The sequence below is a fragment of the Pomacea canaliculata genome, linkage group LG6 (assembly GCF_003073045.1).
Source record: "Pomacea canaliculata isolate SZHN2017 linkage group LG6, ASM307304v1, whole genome shotgun sequence".
Classification (NCBI taxonomy): domain Eukaryota; kingdom Metazoa; phylum Mollusca; class Gastropoda; order Architaenioglossa; family Ampullariidae; genus Pomacea; species Pomacea canaliculata.
In genome coordinates, this window is record NC_037595.1 from 6470364 (window position 1) to 6490947 (window position 20584).

General features: G+C 35.6%; 3 protein-coding genes and 1 long non-coding RNA gene across 4 annotated transcripts in view; 2 read left to right on the forward strand and 2 right to left on the reverse strand.

Annotated features, from left to right (window-relative positions):
• Window positions 1–406: 406 nt before the first annotated feature.
• LOC112566885 (transcription initiation factor TFIID subunit 13-like) lies at window positions 407–3461 on the reverse strand. Its single transcript, XM_025243303.1, has 4 exons — window positions 3249–3461; window positions 2769–2835; window positions 1621–1718; window positions 407–760 (listed from the first exon to the last, which is right to left on the reverse strand). Exons 1-4 carry the CDS (start codon window positions 3288–3290, stop codon window positions 584–586), a joined length of 384 nt encoding a protein of 127 aa, XP_025099088.1. The 5' UTR covers window positions 3291–3461; the 3' UTR covers window positions 407–583.
• An 89-nt stretch (window positions 3462–3550) lies between these two features.
• Window positions 3551–4805, forward strand: LOC112566886. Its single transcript, XR_003099713.1, has 3 exons — window positions 3551–3707; window positions 4320–4410; window positions 4662–4805. It is a non-coding gene; the product is annotated as an uncharacterized LOC112566886 (long non-coding RNA).
• Window positions 4806–6846: 2041 nt separating this feature from the next.
• On the reverse strand, window positions 6847–10756 carry LOC112566884 (dnaJ homolog subfamily B member 13-like). The gene is given in 8 exon segments (XM_025243302.1): window positions 6847–7443; window positions 7721–7892; window positions 8320–8452; window positions 8759–8916; window positions 9277–9438; window positions 9926–10032; window positions 10675–10711; window positions 10714–10756. Coding segments are annotated over 8 exon segments (951 nt in total). The 5' UTR covers window positions 10742–10756; the 3' UTR covers window positions 6847–7289.
• Window positions 10757–10899: 143 nt separating this feature from the next.
• The window catches only part of LOC112566018 (cilia- and flagella-associated protein 47-like), a 51937-nt gene continuing 42252 nt past the window's right edge, over window positions 10900–20584 (forward strand). Inside the window, exons 1-11 of the mRNA XM_025241940.1 lie at window positions 10900–11250; window positions 13092–13249; window positions 13619–13826; window positions 14188–14463; window positions 14743–14909; window positions 15335–15486; window positions 15958–16218; window positions 17653–17811; window positions 18383–18608; window positions 19383–19535; window positions 19789–19892. Coding sequence (XP_025097725.1) covers window positions 11101–11250; window positions 13092–13249; window positions 13619–13826; window positions 14188–14463; window positions 14743–14909; window positions 15335–15486; window positions 15958–16218; window positions 17653–17811; window positions 18383–18608; window positions 19383–19535; window positions 19789–19892 — 2014 coding nt within the window. The 5' untranslated portion in view covers window positions 10900–11100. The remainder of the gene's footprint in view (window positions 11251–13091; window positions 13250–13618; window positions 13827–14187; window positions 14464–14742; window positions 14910–15334; window positions 15487–15957; window positions 16219–17652; window positions 17812–18382; window positions 18609–19382; window positions 19536–19788; window positions 19893–20584) is intronic.

Here is a 20584-nt window from a genome sequence, read left to right on the forward strand (position 1 = left end):
CCCATGCTTAAAGCATTCAGAATTTTCCTAATCTTAGAGGAATATTTGTCTGTTTTGAAGTAAAATAAGGGATAAGCATCAGTATTCTTCAGCTTTTAGTAAAAAAAATGTCCAACATTTCTCAAAAGAGGACTGCATCCGAGTTAGATTTTTTTTTACTGATGCTGTTTGTAGTCTTGAATATCTATCCATATTCTTGTTCTTGGGGGCATATTTTTTTCATTTATACATGGTGGATGAAAGAAACTCCCTATTTAAAATCGTTAATAACTTATTAATAGCTGATCATATTATTAATAGCTTATTAAATAGCTCAGTGAAACAAGTTTCAATGTGGACAGTAGAATGGTAGAACATGTCAATAAAAGGGTTACGACACACTATTGAATATGCAATACAAACTACCCACATAAAACACATTTTATTTCAAATCTTTTTTTTTTAACTGCATACTTTACTGTCAATGACTTCACATGTCTATCATGAAGCTGGCATGTCAGCATACACAAACTTGTCTATACACACACCAGCAACTCATTATGTTTGGTATCTACATATATAACAGATAATTTATATAATACAATCACTTAGTTGTTGCATATTTGATCTCATCAAAAGCTTTTCGAGCCTTCCGAAGTTCTTCACTCATCAAAAGCAATTCTTTCACACGGGAATATTTTTTGGGGTCTTTTCTTATCACAAAGATGATGTCTTCCACTGAAATGCGACCTGGTCGCCCAACATCCATGGCCTTCTTGGTCTGAAACACCACATCTCATTGTAAATGACTAAATGTGTATCTATACACCTGAGCTCTAAGTACTTGGAATAATAATAACAACAATCACATATATATTTGCATAGATCTATGTTTGCCTCATTAATATAATAATAACACACAGCATCATGACCAAGACAGATTGCACTCTTGAGTGAAAAACTTTTTTTTTTTACTGACTGGGTTGAGGAAAGTAGAAGACACCTTTTCCCAAATCTGAGGGAATAATCCTTAATTTGCAAACCTACAAGCATCACTTTATACAGCATGATGTCAAATCCACAATGCTTGAAATATCCATGGATTTACTTAATTTAACATGTCCCAGCGGGTACCACTCATTTTGCCTCACAGCCCAAGTCAATTTATCACAGCTATGATTTTATCCCAAGACTGAAAAGTCAAATTGTTCCATGCCCAATCAGTGACGTCTCTGCATATAGTAATAGACAAAAAAAGTCAAAATGCAAGTTCACAATAAAATGATGACAAATTTATAAGATTGTTTAAAGATAAAAATCACATTTATTCACTATTGTAAGATACATTCTCTGCATGTGTATTGCCTAGCGGCTATTTTTGTTGTGGCTAAACTTATTGACATGGTTCTGCTTAAAATAGGCAGCTACTTGTGTCGTTGGTAGTTCGTTTTTTGAGGGTGATTTGACTTCTCAGTCTTGGGATAAATTGAATTTACCTGAGACAAATGGACATAGCTGGGATGAATTGACTCAGGGTGTGGGGGAAATGACCGGTGACTGTCCTGGCTACTCTATGGAAATTTGCATGAAACTAGCAAGTTTCAATTAAACAATGACATTTTTAGAAAAAAGACAACGAACCATTTCTGTGATGTACTCTATAACAAGATCCTCAAGCAGATCAACTGATTCTGTGTATGGATTCTGGTCATCTCCAAATCCATACATCATACATCGCACTGAAACATGACATTTTTCAAAATATTGTAGTTATGTTCACAATACTTGCCATTTCTTTTACTTCCTGTCTTTGAGCTTGATTACCACATACACACAGGCCAGGCATCAAGATGCTAAGATGTTGGAATTTTACACACACACACACACACAAAACTGCCATTTGACTTTGATAACTACTTAAGCATAAAAATAAATCCTTTAATATCCGCCTATGGCCAAGTTTTAATCACTATAAAAGCTCAAATCTGTCACTGTCACAGATCTAGTCGGAGTGGTAGGACTAAGCGAAAGAGCGTGAATGATGAAAGTTTTCGGAATGCGTGTATCTATGATGTAAAAAAAAAAAAAAAACGTGGGGAGAGCAGTTAGGGAGGAGGGGAGAGAATCATTAGAGAGCAAAGGGCGAGAGGACATGAAATTTGTCGTTATTCAACTGTGAGTAGAACATGTTGTGTTATATGAAGTGAAAACCCAATGCCGAGACAGTGAGCTTTACTGGTTTATAAGGAATTCATTGCATTTGTGGTTGTGTTATTTGAAGTGAAGAGCCATTGCCGAGACAGTGTATCGAAATAGTATAGAGGAACTGAAGAATGCTTTACAGTCTGCGTTTATGTTATCTCAACGTGTCAATGGCCAGCCATTGTGTTATTCACTGTGTCACTACTTTGAGAAAAATAGATCGTAGTTAGGATTTTGTTTTATATGTTATTTTGTTTTGTTTAGTAAAAATAGGCAGACTCCTTTAGACAAATCATTTTATTTGTGTGAAAGAACGCGCATTTGTCTGACCCCGCAAGTGTGTCGAAAGGGAGTGAGCGAGAGACACTTTGCGGTCTCGTGACAGTCACCCAATAAGCAATCATCAAGCAGCACCATTATTCTTCTGGAATTCTATTATGATGTAAACGTTGATTTTATAAATAAACAGTAATATTTTTAAATTATTATGGTATTTATTTTTTCCTCTCTTGTGCATTCAGTAATGAGTATGGATGTGCTGGAGGATAAGAATTTTTCTACTTTTTCCTTCTCTACCATGAACTTACATTCTTTGGAAAAAATCTTTTTCCTCTTTTCAAGTGGAGTGTCTTCTTCTGCTTCCTCTTCATCAAACTGAAACAATAAGAGAAAAATAGGGATCAATAATTAGATATGCAAATCCCTTTCAGTATATTTTTAATCCCTTTATACATTTGGTTTTTTTTTTTTTTTTTTTTTTTTTGCTACCTAGCTGTGCGATAGCAACACACTTCGAAAGAACGGATTAGCTTATTTTTACAAGACTTATTGCGCACACCACTGACAAATGTTAGAAAGTTTTACATACTTTCAACCTATCGATTTCGGACTCTTATAACTGCTAAAAACATTGCTACAGTACTGTCGATAAATTATTCAGTGAATGTGCAATGTGGATCAGCTGGAAAATGATTCATGCAGTTGATTTATAGTTATCGTTTTAATTCACAAAAAATTTAAACAGAAAGAGAAGATAAAACAAAAGAGCATTTTCTTGTTTTGTTTACATCTAAAACGGAGTCTTTGTCCTGTGTCCCTCCTTCTGCCATGGTTTCTTTCAAAGAGGATGATCACTGTTTTCCCAGGCTCTCAAATTCTTTAAATCCGTTGGATATTATCTGATGAACTCGCCTGAAAATGTTCCAATTAGTACATCATAGATGCAACTAAACCACTAACTTATATCACGTCCGTGATTAAACGTATCAGAAAACGACATGCTACTTCCGGTAAGGGGAAGTCACTCTTATTATCATTGCTTCAAGTACGGTTGGGTCACAGACTCCTTTGAAAGTGTGTGGGTCTGGTAATCAAATCTCTGACTACACATTTCTTGCTGGAGTTTATTTCAATTTTCATCCCAGAAGGCTTCAGAAAAAAAGGTGTTATAATGCCGGAAGAGAAGAAGGAAGAAAAACTAAAGCCATGCTGTGCCTGTCCAGAAACCAAAAAGCCAGAGATCAATGGTAAATTAATGATGAAATTCTTTCACATGTTAGTAGTAGTTAATGTAATAGTAATACTTGTATGCCTCACGCTGGGTATGGCTAGTGTGCGGCTTCTTTTGGAACAGTTCATCTTGAATTTGCTTTTATTTTCGTTTTTCATCAATTTGATATTGTGATTGTTCCTGCTTACTTATAGTGTATAAATGCGTGACTGACAACTATCTTCGACCTTGACTGATTTTAAAATTAAGGGTTTTTTTTTTTTTTGACGAAGATGACACTTCGCCCATTCTTTTGAGAAAGTTCGAAATTACTTAATTATGTTTTAGTTATCACTTGCACCGGTCTAATTTATCAAATGGTGTCAGAATTGTAACAGAAAAATCGGATGATCTTTGTGTCCTCGGATGATCTGTGCCCATCATTGAGGTTAACTAGACAAGGGACTTTCACTGTCTAGGCTCAATGGTATGGCAAATACTATTGATAATAATTCTTAGTGTAATGAGTATCTGTATCCTAGCATGTTATCGGGAGCATTTATATCCATTATCACATAAAATTAGTACTTAAAAAACCCACAGATAACATTGACCAGAAAATGTTGTTATTTTTCTCCCTCTAATATAGCATAATCGAAAAAGGAGAAGAAAATTGTGGAGAGCTGATTGAGAAGCACAAAGAATGTATGAGAAAATTGGGATTTAACATATGATAGCAGGTGAGTTGGCTCTTATTGCCATTTCCTTGAAGGGTTAATTAGATCAAATCAAACTTTATTGTCTATTCAAGGCAGCCCAAGACAGAAATTTTCTTTTGCTCACAGTCATTTCACACATACAAACATAAAATAAATGCATCTATATATATGTACACCCATACATACCTGTTAAGCATTCTCGTGGTCTGAAAAGATATTTTTTAGGTTCATATAAATGTCTATAGAAATACTTTTGTTTTCTTTTTTTTCAGATAGTCATCAGTTGATAAGAATGGGATGCATCTTCATATTAAGCGGATGTTGTGCCTTTTTGTTGATAATTCACCCATGTGTGCCACATGATATGACTTACAATGCAATGTAAATAAATATAAAAATGAAAACAAAAATTGATATTTCAGGTTTTCTTGTTGACTTTAGCAGATTGAAGCTTACATTACATCACCCACTACTTATATTTTAATTCTTGAAGCTTTTTTTCATTAATTTTGTTACATTGAAAATAAATGACTCAACCAGATCTAGCACTAATGACACTCACCAATTGAGGTTTTTCCAGGATGGGACAGTGCTAGATTCAATGCCTCAACAGAGCCCACCCTCATTGACTAGAGGTCCTCCTCAACCATCTTGCCAAGGGATGGAAAGAAAAATCAACTAGTATAATATCAACAGCATCTTCTAAGAAGCACCAACTCCTTACAGTGAGGCACTGGAATGGAGAAGGAATCATGAATAAAAAGATGGATCTCAAACACATACTGCATGAAAGAAACGTCTAGGAAACCTAACTACAATTGAGAAATGCATTCTAGGTACACAAGCTAGTACTTGCTGCATAGAAAAAAGTCCGGGTTGATGGCCTCATCATGAAACTTCATTTTGAGTCGCAGATAACATGTTTCATTTGATCAGATTCTACTTGCACTACCTCAAAGCACAGGTCACAGATGATGGATGCAAAGGCAAGAAGTTACTGCAGCAAAACCCAGCAATTGGCAAGTAGTCTTGCAATGGATACCAGACCGCTGGTATCCCAAGACAAGCCGATCAACTTGCCAAACCTGGGTCAAGTGGACAGCAACCTGATAGTAACATGAGCTTCCAGGAGAAGATCCTTGTGCAACCTGTTTGCACTACTGACACATTTCTTGAATGATGGCAACAGGTCATGATCCTACAATTACGTCCAGGTCACAGATGACTAAACACTCATGTTCAAGAACTGAGGCTGTGAACACACAATCTTTATCAGTTGTCTACAACTTAGAAGACCAAAGGCCTGAGCACATACTCCAAAAATGGTTTCTACTGAAGGCAGAGAGATATGAGGCACCCCAATCCAAAGAATGTTGTATGGGAGCAAAAGAGACAGCGAACAGTACATCATTAGCAGCCAGGCCTTTGAGCATATCCTATTGAATGAGAATATTAAGCAGAGACTAGGAGAAGACCTAATGCTGTATTATGATATACATGTATAATGACTAGTTGCATACATTTAAGGTCCATCTTGCTTATGACTTACATTGCTGGACTGATGCTTGGAAATTTGCAAGGCTGCAGTAGGACCCATTATTCACAAAGGACTACAAGGAATTGAACAACTGATGACTACATATTTTTCAGTCAAAAGATGTCTTCGAAAAGACTATTCGACAGCATAGCACTATTAACCAGAGAAAACAGATTTATTAATGGATACAAGCTTCCATCACTTGTCCCAGTTTCACATATCTTCCCTGTCTTCACAAATCTTGTCTCTTGATAAATTGTTTGAACTTTCTCCTTCCTTTGTCTTCGTGTTCATTCACTCCTATCCTTTTTTGTACTAAAAATTCATTAAGTTTCTTTTTTTCTGGAGGCGTGTGTTTTTTAATATCTCACCTTATTATTTACATCCCAATTAGCACTCCACACAATACAGCTCACAAACAATTGTTAGCATAAGCCCTGCTGTACATGATACTTAGGAACCCAGAAAGTCAACCATTATGTTGACCATTAGCCCCACCCCCAATCCACCTATTCAAATTGGCAAACCACAGTGATACTAAATGAGAGTAGGAGAGCAGCTGTTAAGAACTTTATAATTAAATACAATGCCCTTTAAAAATACGCATGTGTACAACTGATAACAATGTTCACTTTAAAACCAGGTAAGTGAGTTTCCCAGTGTCGATCATGAAACCAGTTTTCACAACTTTTTGGGTTATCTAATTTCCAACTTTTTTAAAACCTTGTTTTCAGCTGATGTTCTATTAAGGTTGGACCCCTACACGGGGAAAATATTTATTTTTTGGTGCCATGGTCGTTTTTTAAATTAACACCAGATTTTGCGTACTTTGACATACAATAAAACAGATTCCGAGGTGTTTTAAACATAATGTCCAAAACACATTCAAACATCAGGTCTCTAAATAAAAAAATTCATGATAAACCACTAAATATGTTTATTTACATAAGCAGCAAACTAGATTTATATTACAGCCAATCTTTAAACTGTGCAAGCAGCCATTTCAACTACTGGTGAATCAAAAGTTAAGAGGCAAAAAATCTTTTTTTTAAAGATAGACCATGAACAGAAAGCCATGGCAATGCTTAAAATGTTGCATAATGAAAAGAGTTTGGTCACTGAGGTATGCAAACAGATATTCTTAATTAAATTTTCAGTATCAAATAAAAGTAGAGTGCAGATGGTCATTTAACACATTTTGTTTGCAGAAACAAAATTTAAGGACCTTGAAAGATTTCGAGATGCTTCACAATCAACATTAATTAAAACTCAGTTTCGATATCTGTTGATATGTTTTCACTTCCACCGATCCTGTGTATTTTTTCCCAATGTCAGATCATGAATAAAATAATGCACATTCTTCCTAGGGCCGCAGGGCAGTTCTCAAGAGGTTCTTTTTCTCAGGTGTCAGTGTTCTTGGGAATGCAATATCAAACTCAATAATGAGGTCGCCTTTCTGCTGTGGGTCAGATGACAGGGGCATGCCTTCATCACGTACAATCTTTTTGTAGCCAGGTCTGCAAACAATGAATTTAATGTACTTTTAACATGAGGGGAAAAGTCTGAAGTAGTGCCTATCTCACAAGGATGGTACCGATACAATCTTGTGGTGATGACGATGATAATGATAAAGCAGTTATATAATGCATTTTCTGCTTGGTATTAACTTCAGTTTGCTTGAGCATATTACAGATAAAAAGCACCCCAGACTTTTGTAAATCATAGGGTGCAAAGCACAACAAAAGGCAACACCACTCCTCTATCACCACCACTTCTGCTTCTGGTTACACTCACTTGATGATGTCGTTGATAGGTATGTGCAAGATACGATCATCCAGTGTTGTGATGTCCACAGTGTACTGGGTCAAAGCGCGACCAAGCGGAACATGTGCCATAAAGATAAGGTTTGTGCCCTCTCTTCGGAAACGAGGGTGTGGTTTATCCTTCACAATGAATACTATGTCCGCTGTCAGAAGGATAGAAGACATTAATTTAGTGATCTCAGAAAAGTCAATATTACTTCAAGAGGATGAGGTTCTCATTAAAACAGTCTTTAAAGGAACAGTCAATTATGAAATCATGATCACCTTGATGGCATTACTATTATGCCACAAATAAATTTCCTATTGGAGTATCTCAACTAATTTATTGGTGGCTGTGAACAAATTTCAACATTTTGAAATCAAAGCCAGAAGGTAAGCAAAATTAATTATTTCTTGATTAACTCTTCCTCTAGATGTATTTAATTGGTAGCTAAAGTCAATAGTTAGGCACGTCGTCCAATTACAGCGAGCATTTACATAACTCACTTTTTAAGTTTTGAATAAGAGCTATCATTATTCTTCCAAAAATTTTTTTTTTTTAAATCCACCAGCAAAAGTGGCTGGTGCTACCTGGTATGTTGTTAGGACCCTGGTCACCCTCTTTGGGAAAAGTGATCTTGGTCCCAGGTCTCCAGCCTTTCTTGACGGTGATGGTCAGGATCTTGTCCCGGATGCTGGATGTGTGACCATCCTCATTCATTACCTGGAAGCAAGTATGATTGCTCTCATTTGTGGATATCAAGCTAGGATTGTCAATTTAAACTTTTGCATAAGCAAGCTAACATTTTCTTGCAATGATATATATATTTTACTGTATGCACATATCTATTTCAACTGTTTTCAAACTTGAGGAAGAAAAAACAATCTAAAGCACAAACTACACTTTTTGTATACTACACAAACAAGGCTTTTATGTCAGATCATGTAAAAACAAACTATTTAAAACATGATTATGACTCAACAGGGTCCATTTATAAAAGTTCACAGCACAGAGTGGAATGATTCATACCCTACGAGAGATCTTCATCTTTTTTGTGCACCCATGATAAACCTCCTCCAAAGAAAGAAAGAGGTCTCGTTCAATGGGTGTGTCTTGCTTCTTGGCACCACGTCCAGCCAGCCCACCAAACCCCATGCTGAGGTCACCGTCCACTCGGTCATAAAATTCTGCAATGGCAAGAAATGCAGCATCCAATGTAAAAATACTCATAATGAGTGTTTTAATGGAAAGATGATGTTGTGGATGCTGGTATAGCAAAAAAAGTATCACATACGTTATCTTTTAATGCAAAAAGAAAGCAGCCAGATTTATTTAGGGAGATCACTGTACTGACAATTTTACGCTTACCACTTATTCTTTTCACATTCACTACATTATGGGATATTTCTTCAAATTTTCCAACATATCGGAAATATTATTAAAGTGAGAAAAAGATATTTTATTTAATTTTTCAGCACAATGTACACGTAATCCTACAGCTCTGCTTTTTTTTGTTTTTTTTAATTTATTTTTCTTTTCCTAGTTACCTTGGAATGGGTTGTCACCACCAAAAAAATCACGAAAAACTTGTTCTGCATCACCATGGAAAGTATAGCCCTGAGTCCAAGCTCCAGCTTCCATGCATCCATGAGGAACCCCATTTTTCAAGCCTTCCTCTCCAAACTGGTCATAAACAGCACGCTTCTTTGCTGAAAATAAGTACACATACATTTCTAATGAGTGCAGCTCTTGGCTTTATTAATATACACCTTGACAATCATTTAAGTAGAGATTAAGTAATTTCATTTTATTTTATATTTGTGTGTTAATTCTGTTATTTATTAGCCTTGGCTCATCTACAATATACCCAACAGATCTGAGCATGTATTAATTCTTCATTCATCTTCAGCTTTTATGATTTAAATAACTTTTGCAAGTAACATTTGATTATGCATGACACAAAATTTTTCCCCCATTTCCCTTCGCAACTACTTATTGTAGTTTCTAGAGCTAGAAAATTCAATATTTCTCTGATTATAACAAGTAAACTACACTGCTGGAATATTCTCCATGGAAATATGAAGAAACTTATCCTCCAATAATACCTTGCAAAATTCCACCAGTGTAACTGACTATGTATCATTTCTTCAATCACCAGCTTTAAATTACAACTGTCTGCTAGTTGAAAGAACTTACGGTCAGACAACACATCATAAGCTTCTGCCACCTGCAAAAATTTGTCTGCAGCTGCTTGGTTGCCATCATTTTTGTCTGGATGATATTTCAAGGAAAGTTTTCTATAACTGTTAAAAGAAAATTTCAAGAGTTATACATACCATGTTCCTTGCAGCAACATTTCTTTCACACTCCCGACCCCCAAAGCAAAATCTTGCATAAAATAGAAAAGAAAACCTAGAAAATTTAATAAATCTGGGATCCATATTATTACAAGTTTTGTGTCTATGAAAATAGTTCTCCCGATTACCAAACATGTCAACTTTAAATAGCATGGAGATTTTGCCATTACTTTACTGTAATCGATCCTGTGAAAAAAATGAGATGTTATATTTTGATTATATATGTCTCATATAAACACTGAATGTTCAGCTGCTACAAAAATGTGACTGATTCGGCCAAAAACAATATTAACCATTCTGAATTTTTAAAAAAAATGCATGTGATTTTAACACAAATAAACACGTACAGAAAGAAATAAATGTTTTTTTTTTTTAAAGGCCTGTACTTATCGTTACTTTGTAGGGAGAGCTACAAATAAGATAGAAATCGTTATCATTATAAATTAAATTCACTTTTATTATATTATTCATTACTGTACTGTGGTTTCTCTAGATCGAGTGAGATATATCATAATCATTAACTTTGCTGTAAATATACTAACGCACTAAAATTAAACTCTTTAACGATACTTATTATTATTTACTTACTGTTTTTTAATATCCGCATCTTTTGCGCTTCGCGTCAATTTAAATGGGCATAATAGTCAACTCCCATCTTGACAGTTCTAGTGGTACACCATCGGTTGTTGTGTACAGCAGCAAGATGGCGTACAGCTTAGCAACCAAAGGAGTCTAGCTTTGGTTTTAGTTTCTGTAAGTTATCTCTGTATTAGTAGTCTTTTCGAATGTTTAAATAATAATTTCCGTAGTTATTGTGTCATACCTTGAAAAAATATAATCTCTAAATTATAATAAGCAGCTACTGAAAGTTCGAAACAAATACTTTGGAAAAGTTACTAAACAGAACCCCAGCAACACTGCTAAACAATATGGCGTTGCAGGTACGAACGTTCGCTGGTTCCCTCATACGGATGGAATAAAACTTCTATGTGCAACAAAATACAGTAAATAAAAATGGAAGGAGATATACATGGGGTGCGAATTGAACCCCGAGTATTGAATTTTTTTCACACGGTGCCTGGAAAGATTTACACCTTGACAATCAACGTGAAAAACGTGTCAGAAAAAGGCTGCAGCATTCGGTATTACGGACCTGAAAATACGGTATGTCATGATGAGCTCTTCCTAAGATGAAGACAGTGTATATCAGAACTATCTTATTGTTCTATCTTTTGTAGTTTATTTGTGAAAAGCAAGTTGGTACAAGTTTTATGAACTATCTACCAACGAAATCTGGTGTAAATGCACACAAGATTTATTTATTCATATTTATTTATTTAACAGAAGCTTCTATCATAGTTTGAAATAACCGGCAAAAAATTGTGCTAGGAAATACCTTTATTTGTCGGAAAAATCAGTAGTAAGAGGTTCCAAATTGTCCTCAATTGAAAAACACTGCCATATATAGGTTATAAGATAAAATCTATAAGTTATTGGGGTTTTTAGGCCTTTTCATAAGCTTAAAACATTTGTTTTTCATAGTTATATCATATTATTCATCACATTTTTGTGATCTTTTTGTTGATATTGAGAAAGAGAGAACAAAGTACCACCCAAAGGTAGATTCCATGTTATGGTGGTTGGTTGGAGGGAAATGCATGGGGACCTGGAGCATATTAATTGAGGGAAAAGGGATAAGTAGGAAGAAAGAGTTTATTTTTTTACCCTAAATTTATAAAAAATTATGCTTGTTGATAAATTTGCAATGTTATAATGTTAGGAGGTGCAAAAAATATGTTAAAGAAATGTATGGTTAGACTATAAATGCTTTTTAATATTAGAAATTAATATTGTTTCATTTTAGTTTGTTTGTTTTTTTTTCAAGTTTGTTCCCTTTTACTCTTTGATTTATATAAAATCTAGTAATGAGATGGCTTATTGCCACCGTCATTACAACTAATGTCAGCACAATGTGCCCTAGCTAGTTCTTCAGTGGTTAAAAAGAGCTATTTATGTTTTATGCGTTTATATTTAAGACTTTTTTTAGCTTTTCTCTTTTTTTTGTGCTTGCTTTTATTACACTCTAACAGCATGGGTGCTTAGTTTATCTCCACAAGTGTATTTAGGAGGATCATTATAGATATTATACATATTACAATATTCTTCATTGAGAATGATTATAACTACTTTGATTAGATTTGGTTTATTTGTAGAGGAGTGGAGTATTACTTTGCCTTTGGTTTTTTATTTCTCTTCCTACATTATTTTTAAATATTGGTTTGATGGTCATTCTTTATGCTGGTGAAACAGGGATGTTGATGTTGGTAATGCTAATTTTATTTTATTGCCAGTCTTGCTGGTTTATTTTCTTCTTTCTTTATTTTTAATTGAATATAAGAGAGAATCCAAAGAAACTTATTTTGACCATTTTCTTTGTTAATGTTATTTATAAAAGATAGCATTGTGTATATTATGTCTATTCTATTAGGCAACTGATTTTACCTCTTTGTGCATATGCCTTTGCTGCTTTTAGTAAAAGGAAATGTTAAACCGCTGAAATCAAAATTGCAATAGAAAGCTGCATATATCAGAGGAAATAAAATTATGATAATGGTACCATTGTCTTTTTGTCTTGAAAGAGAGGTAATTTAACTCTTGGAATTAGATAGTTTTAACTTATTTTTTTTTAAAAAACCTTCAAAATGTATTGTAGGCGTCATAGCTTATAGAAGTCATAGGGTTAGTAAACAGTAATGGTTAGCTATGTCCAGGGAATTACTTGTGAAAGGCAAAGAAGCCCCCATGCAGCCTTCTCCTTTTGCACACCTTGACTGCTATTGGTACCCACAACCACTGAGAATCCTGAAATTTGTAGGACCTAACAGATTCCAAATTCAGATATTGTATGCCACAAAAAAATTAGTTTAAAGCTGTAATGATTATGTAAATTATATACTTTTTTGCTTTTAGCCATTTTTAAAATAATAAATGTTTTATTACTGCAGAAGAACTTTCACCTGAAGGTGAAAAACCCGGAGGAACCAGTAGCTCCAGGTCTTTGTGTGCCTGCAAGCGTCGAATATAATGCAACTGAGGAAGCAGAAATGACAGATAGACTGGTGCTGACTATTGATGATGAAATTCTTGAAGTCCCAATATTTACGTGAGTCTTTGTGAGCAGTTCTTCTGTACAAAATTATCAGATAGACATGACACAAAAAATAAAGACATTGTAACATTCCATTCATTCTTTGCAATGTTTGCCACAATAAATCAAGTGAGAAAATTTCTTGCAGTTAAATTGAAAACAAGCACTGAACCCTTTCTTAATATTGAGCAAATAATATTTGTTTATTTGCTTTATCCAGATCATGAATTTCTGTATTTGGACTCACAGTTTGGAATTCCTTGCCAGTGCAATTTGTTCTCAGACACCTACGCTGTCTGATCCCTTCATGTGGATGTTCCTCATCTGTTTTCAATGGTTATGTTGTTTAAAATGTCCATGAATAATATTGTTCTCAATCAATAGGTATCTATCATGCCCCCATCTGGAGCTTCCAAGAGATGTGGACTTTGGTACTGTAATAGCTGACAGCAAAGTTATTACCAAAGAGATATCACTAATCAACTCTGGGGCAAAGGCAGGGGAATTCAAGATAACCTACAATGGTCAGAAACATATTTCTTTCACTCCCTCTGTGGGATCCATACCACCAAACAGCATGCAGATTATAAAGGCAAGAGCAGTTTTCTGTCTTGCTTTATTTAAATTCACGATTAGGGGATATATATATATATGCACAATTAACTTCATGATAGTAAAGCATTTTAGGGGCTGACACAATTAATATTTTAAGTTGTGTTTAGATGATTTTGGTCATATTTTAAGTCTGCTCAGAATTTCTCACACACATTTAAGCCTTTATCATTTATAGTTTGTGTTCAATCAGCCTATAAATATAAACTACATATACTCGCAAACACACACATACACACAAATACACATGTAACTGCTTTTTTGACATCAGTTGTTTCTCTTTTTTCAATACTGAAGTTATGACACACATAAGAAGGTACCCTATCGTTTTGTACATGCAGGTGGAGTTTGTTACCAAAATACCTGGAAAGCTTGAGGAAACTCTAATTGTAGAAATGGAGGGTGTGGAACCAAAGGAACTGACTATTCATGGCAATGTGTGCAACCCACTGATAGAGATCTTGTCACTGAAGGATGAGCAGCCTATAAAGTGCATTTCTTTTGGCAATACATACTATGGAACAGACTGCACAGAGTGCGCACTTCTATTCAACAACAGTCCTGCTACACTTAGCTTTGTGGCAATGATTGATGAAAGTGCACCAGGCCAGGAGATGGTGAATACTTTGTGGTGCTAATTACCTGTTTATTCATCCATGCACCCATCTCCCCATACAACCAGTCCATCACTCTGTTAGCCAGAAATTAATTCTTTGCAGCTCATTAAAATTTGTATGAAAACCACACCTACTTGGTGGATAAGCAAGAAACTCTGAGCCATAAGAAAAGAGTAGAAAGGGTTTTTTTTTTGCTCAAATGATGATTTACTTAATGGCTATTTCTTTGTATTTGCATAACACCTTACTGATAAAAATACACGTGTGTGTGCCTACTAGGGTATTGACATGACCTCGACAACAACAGGAGCTCTTGCAGAAGAAGATGGTTACAATAGTAGGCATGGAAGTATCAATGCTCTCACCTCTCTGATCACAACAATTCCAAACCAGGGAGTCCTTCAGCCATACCAGAAAATACCCATCTTCTTCCGCTTTAGCCCAAGGTAGGAACAGTTCATTATATTTAACTTAGAATCTCTTATTTGAGGAGAGACTGTCAGTCATTAAATACTAAGATGGTTTGTCCTATAAGTTATTTTAGGAGTATGTCTCCCTGTTCTATACATTGACATCTTTAGTAAGTTTAGTTCTATTTGTGCCACGGGTAGTCAACAATATGAGAGGACTATTCATATGCCAGCTTGCCAAACAGTGCTGTCGACCAATCACACTTGTGCTAGTGCATAAATCTGCTTCTTCTACATTTTTGTGGCTTGAAACTTTGTAAAGACAATGGACAGGTGTTTTTAATATGGGAAATAGCATTTAAAATTAATCAGTGAAGATTGAAAATAGGCAAGCAATAATATTGACCAAACTATGCATTTTTACACTTTGGATTCAAAAACACTTTCTTATGCTTTTTCAGATGGAATAAAGCACAGGTTGGCTGGAAAAGCAAGGTCATACCCCCACCTCGAAAAGATTTTGCTCTTTTTGTCCGCTTTGAGATGTCGGGATCTAGTAAAGGCTTCTCAGAGATCACAGTGGTAAAGAAGAAAGGTCATTTCAGCACCACTGGTATGGCTACAATGTTTTTGTATTCTTTGCTGTGAAAATTGACATCCATTGACATGCAAATGCAATTGAACCTTGGGCCTGATTTCTAAAGTTCTCTTTATCTGGAAGAATTGGAAATTACATTAATGAGTAATTCATTCATTAGTCTACTTTAAAATGGCCATGGCACTACTGATTGTTAATATGCTTGAAGGAATGTTCACATTGAAAAAGACACAGAAATCAAACTACAGAAAGTAGTATGAATTTTAAAGGCATGTGAGAAATATTTGGAACAAGAGAAGGTATAAATAGCAAAACAAACATTGTAGCAATGTATTATCCTTATATCATTGTACCTTAATTATCATGTGAGGTATGGTATAATACTGTTTTTGTTTATATTATTTCCTAATAACCTATACTTTATATGCTTTGCCATCCATTTTAAACTTAATGACAGACACTTTGTTTTGCCTTCCTCCCATCTAGGAAAGTTTGCAGAGGTTGCACTCACTGCTACAGCACTGCCAGTTCTTCTGGACATCTCACCATCTGACAGCTTGGACTTTGGCGAGTGTCCTGTTGGGGAATCTGTAGACACTTTGTGCACCATCCGCAATGAGTCATTTCTGTTGCCAGCTATATTCCAGTTCCGCCGCATAGCCCATTTCTCTGCAAGGCCCCTGAATGGGAAAATTTCTCCAGGACAGACTCAGGATGTGGTCTTTTCTTTTGTACCAAAACAAGTTGGTCAGTATAAGTTTAAGCAACAGTTTGTGTATGATTCAGTGTTGTTTAATTGTACAAAATGTAGAATTTAAAAGTGGGGGAAAATTTTTTTTTTGCCTGGCAGTTTGTCCAGTTAAAACTTCTCACCACCACAGTTCTAAATGTTGAAAGAATTAATTTAGTTTATCTACAAATCAGCATCCCACTGTTGAGTTACAGTCATGTCTTCATTCCTATTTCAAGGGAAGATAAGTGTTCCTGCTCACCCTTACATTATGGATTAATGACTGATTCTATCTCCTCCAACTACATGATGGATTGTAAACATAACAAGTCTGGCTGTATAAGGGCAAACAGAACCCTACTAATGTTTGTCTGCTTGTGCTGAAAGCTCACTTTTCAAAAGGTTCATCAAACCTATTATAGAAAGGGTAAGGTTCAGTCTATAAGTGCACTGCTGTCATTGATTAAGACATTTAGAAACAAGACCCAAAGAATTAGATCTAGCCAGACTAGTTCAGTGGTTTGGAATGCAAATAGCCCAGCAACTAGGTCAAAGGGTATTGGATGTAGGTCAGGTGTGGTCTGGGGCTAGGAGGTCACAATGCTTGAGTAGGAGGTAATTCTGTAGACAAACATCAAGTACAAAAAATAGGAAAGCCAGCTCAGTTCAGACTGTGACAGAGTTAGCCCACTATATACATCTCTAGAAATATATAGTGTCCTGCTCTCTGCTATTAGAGATGTTGATGGCTAAGATATAGCATTTATTGAAAATACTATTAACTTAACAGAACTGCTTTGTTGTGCCACAGTCTGAGGAAATGCAGTCCTAAAGCTGGAAATATTTTTCAGGTGTTTTTGATTTTTTTTAAACAAACTGAAGTAAAAGTTGCTTTTCAAAAATGGATTCATCTTTTTTTTTTTTTTTAACATTACCGCCCTGGGTTTAAATTTAGCAAAAGGATTTCTTTTCTTTTTCAGACATAACTTCCTTGTAAAAGCAAAACATGTCTGTGCGGGGGCTGATGTTTCTGAAAGTTTTGTACAGTCCTCATATTACTACATGTCTTGTGATTTAACATATTTTGGATAAACTTTATATGCTTTTGCATAATTATAGGTCACTTATCTACTCTAATGCTATAATATTTTACAAAATAAAGCTTTTTTTACCCTGATGCAACCTTAGAAACACATTTTTGAAAAGTAAGTTTGGGTTATACATATAAGAAACACTGTTGCCTAAATGTGAAACATTACAATTTTTATATTTAATTGTTAAAATGCATTTTAAATTATATTTTTGTGATACATAGTTTGTTTGTTTTTTTGTGTTTTTTTGTGTTTTTTTTGGGGGGGGAAGGGAAATTAGGCAATTTTTGTGGATGTGTTGCCTAAAATTGAGGAAATCAATGGAATTTTAACAGTGTGAAATATTATATTCTTGTATAGGAACTTTCAAGCCCCTGATGCTTTTGGATGTGCTGGGACAGACAGCTGATACCTACAATCCATCACTGACAAACTTAGAGGTTATTTCTACTCTTTCCACTCGTGTGTCAGGCCACAGTAACCCTGTCACTGTTGTACCCAAGCCACGTTTTAATCCAGGTTAGTGCAAAATCACACAGATAAGTTTTGGGTTCCAGTTTCTGATATGTTTGAAGCATGAGGGAGAGAGAGGTAGGGAGGAGAAAGAGAGAATGGATGAACAAAACTGCAAGTAATACTAATTTTTACAAAATTCAACAAGAGCAAAAATGAAGGGATAAGATCAGAGGAACCATTTGAAGGGATGAAGTGGAATGGGTGCATGAGAAAGAAAGAAAAATGTCTTAAAGATTGAAAAGTGTGATGTGAAAAAGGGAGAATAGGTGATGTTATTGTGGTAAACTGAGTATTTTTTGCAGCATAAGATAGAGCAACAGGAAGTGCTGGACATCTTGTCTCCCCCTGAGTTATTTTGCTGTCCTGACCACAAGCACAGTGGTCCTGCAAGCTGTTAGTTTCAATTTTCTAGCTGGCATCCATTTAACTGCATGTGAATGAGTTACCCACATACATAAGAAGTATCTTTTTTAACAAACAAAATGTCACTGGTTTCTCTGTTAAAAATCAGCAGCACTAGATGTGTGGCTCTTGTTATGTTCATGTAATTCTAGATTATATTGTGTGGCTTCAGGTCTCACTCCATACATCACAAATGAGGTGGGCATGTATGTGGAGACCACCTTTGCCGATGTGGACTCTAAAGTACCTCGCAATGCTCTTGCTGGCTCCACACGTGTGCATCTGCACCGTATCTACCGTCCAAAGTCATTAGACATTGAGGATAAAAAGGTCAAGGTGGCATTCCCAAATGATAGACCACACAGTGTGCGGCCCAGTGAGAGAAATCAGATCTTCAGGTAAGTTAAAAGTATGATTGTTATCATAGTTTGCTCCTTATAGTTCCTCTTTCTGTCTTCTGTGTTTGTCTTTTATTACTCGTCTGGATAGTTATTTCTCTTTCCATCCTTCATAATCTGTCCATCTCTCCTAGTTGTCTTATGTGCTGAGGACATAATCCTTCATGAGCATGATTATGCGCTATATAAATCACATGTTTATTGTTATTATTAAATTCTTTTTTTAATTTAGAAGCTGTAATTCAGAAAAGTTTTCTAGACATGCTAATATTTTGTGCAAGTAAAGCCTTCATAAGCTAGTAAGAAACTACTGTTCACCTTTGTTCTTATTTGCCAACAGTGTAGGTTTTGCAGGAATTATCCATCGATAGAAAATTCTGGTCAAGGATAGAATGTGCAATTTTTTCTTCATCATTATTGAATATGAGTATTGAATTCTTATGGGTGTTAAAGCAGGGAAAAGATGAGGAGGGGGCGGCGATAAAGAAGAGAGAAAGGGAAGATAGGCATAGGGGAGGGAGGAAAGGATTTGTTAAAAAAAAAAAAAAATGAGATAGGTAGTGTTGGAAGAAATGTAAGCAGATTCTTAAAAATATGCTTAGTTTCTTTTTCACCACTTTACAAAGAAGGACAAAATATCAGAGTCTGGGTATTTGGAACAGAGGAGCTGGAAGAGGTACAAAATCTGAGAAACAGCCAATTAAGGTTCTTAAAAATTATTTCTTATGTCATTTGTATGTGCATGCATGTATATAGGGACTGTGTTTCTTGCAGAACACCATTTACTTACATGGATCGCTACAATTATGTGGACCCTGATTACGCATTGACTGACGACGAGATCCTGACTCGACGTTCCCATCGGTCATATTATGTTGAACATCTACATTTAATTCAAGACCTAAAAAAGGAAAGAAGAAGAAAAAGGTACATTTCCTGCCAGTTTTGTGAATAGATTTTACAAAGTTTGTTTATTCTAACCAGAATTTGACTGAAGTTGAAGAGCTATGATTTAGATAGAAGTGGTGCTGAATGTAAAAATTGCGAAGGTGGGGATTCTCTGATCCTACAAGTATTTTACACATGTAGAGGGAATAAAATCACCTGACAATTTTGCTGTTGTTACGGTGCAATAATTTGAGAGGAAATAGCTCAAATTTTCTAATGCTCAATCGTGCAGGGAGTACAAGCTAACAGCCAATCAAACGGATATTGGCCTTCAGCCAGCTGCTGGTCTGCTCCCCAGGCCCTTGAAACTAAAGGAGATAAAGTCAGCCTCACCATGTGAGAAGAATTTTCTCCCCTAAATATCTATATATGTGTGTGTGTGGTTGGTGGAAAGGGAAGTGTAGTGGCAATGCTTATTACGAATTCAATAATTATGATTATTAGAAATGTGTGCACATATGACAGCTGCATATAACACACCATATGCTGACAGTATTCTCTTGACTTTTTTTTTTTTTGGTATTCCTTTTTTTTCTGCTCCACTTTGTTGCCTGTTCTTGCCAAAAACTAAATGATTTTCTTTCTTATTGAGCCTGCACAGGCTCTGCTCATATTATCCACCCCATGATGGTCTGTCAGTAAAACAAGTATGTATTTCTTTGTAAGTTTTCATTTCCACTGATTATGTTTATTTCATTTGCTTGAGTGAGATTCATGCTTATTGTTGTTGTCATTTACATATTTTTGTTAACACTTGGAGGCCAGCTTTCAAAATGAAACTGGCAGCTGTTTAGTAGCATCCACAAGTCTGTACAGTCTTGTGAGGTGTAGAGCCTGGAACTGCACCTGCTTGGTGTATCTTTTCAGGGCGAGTACCATTTATGTCATTTCTGTCTCCAAGTGACAGCTGTTGCTATATGGTGTTGTGGTTAAATTGAGTGCCCCATGTGGCCCAACTCTTCCATCTTCAGCACTTTGGGAGTTTTTCCTGGTTACCTGCCCTTAGCTCACGACCTGTACATCCTTAG

Bases quoted from the DNA above. Each gene is read 5' to 3' on its own strand.
- LOC112566885 (XM_025243303.1), bottom strand. From the start codon at position 3,290: ATGGCAGAAGGAGGGACACAGGACAAAGACTCCGTTTTAGAT. The intron at 2,836-3,248 runs GTAAACAAAACA...TTATTGTTTCAG, and splicing joins ACAAAGACTCCGTTTTAGAT to TTTGATGAAGAGGAAGCAGA. The intron at 1,719-2,768 runs GTAAGTTCATGG...GTCATGTTTCAG, and splicing joins AAAGATTTTTTCCAAAGAAT to TGCGATGTATGATGTATGGA.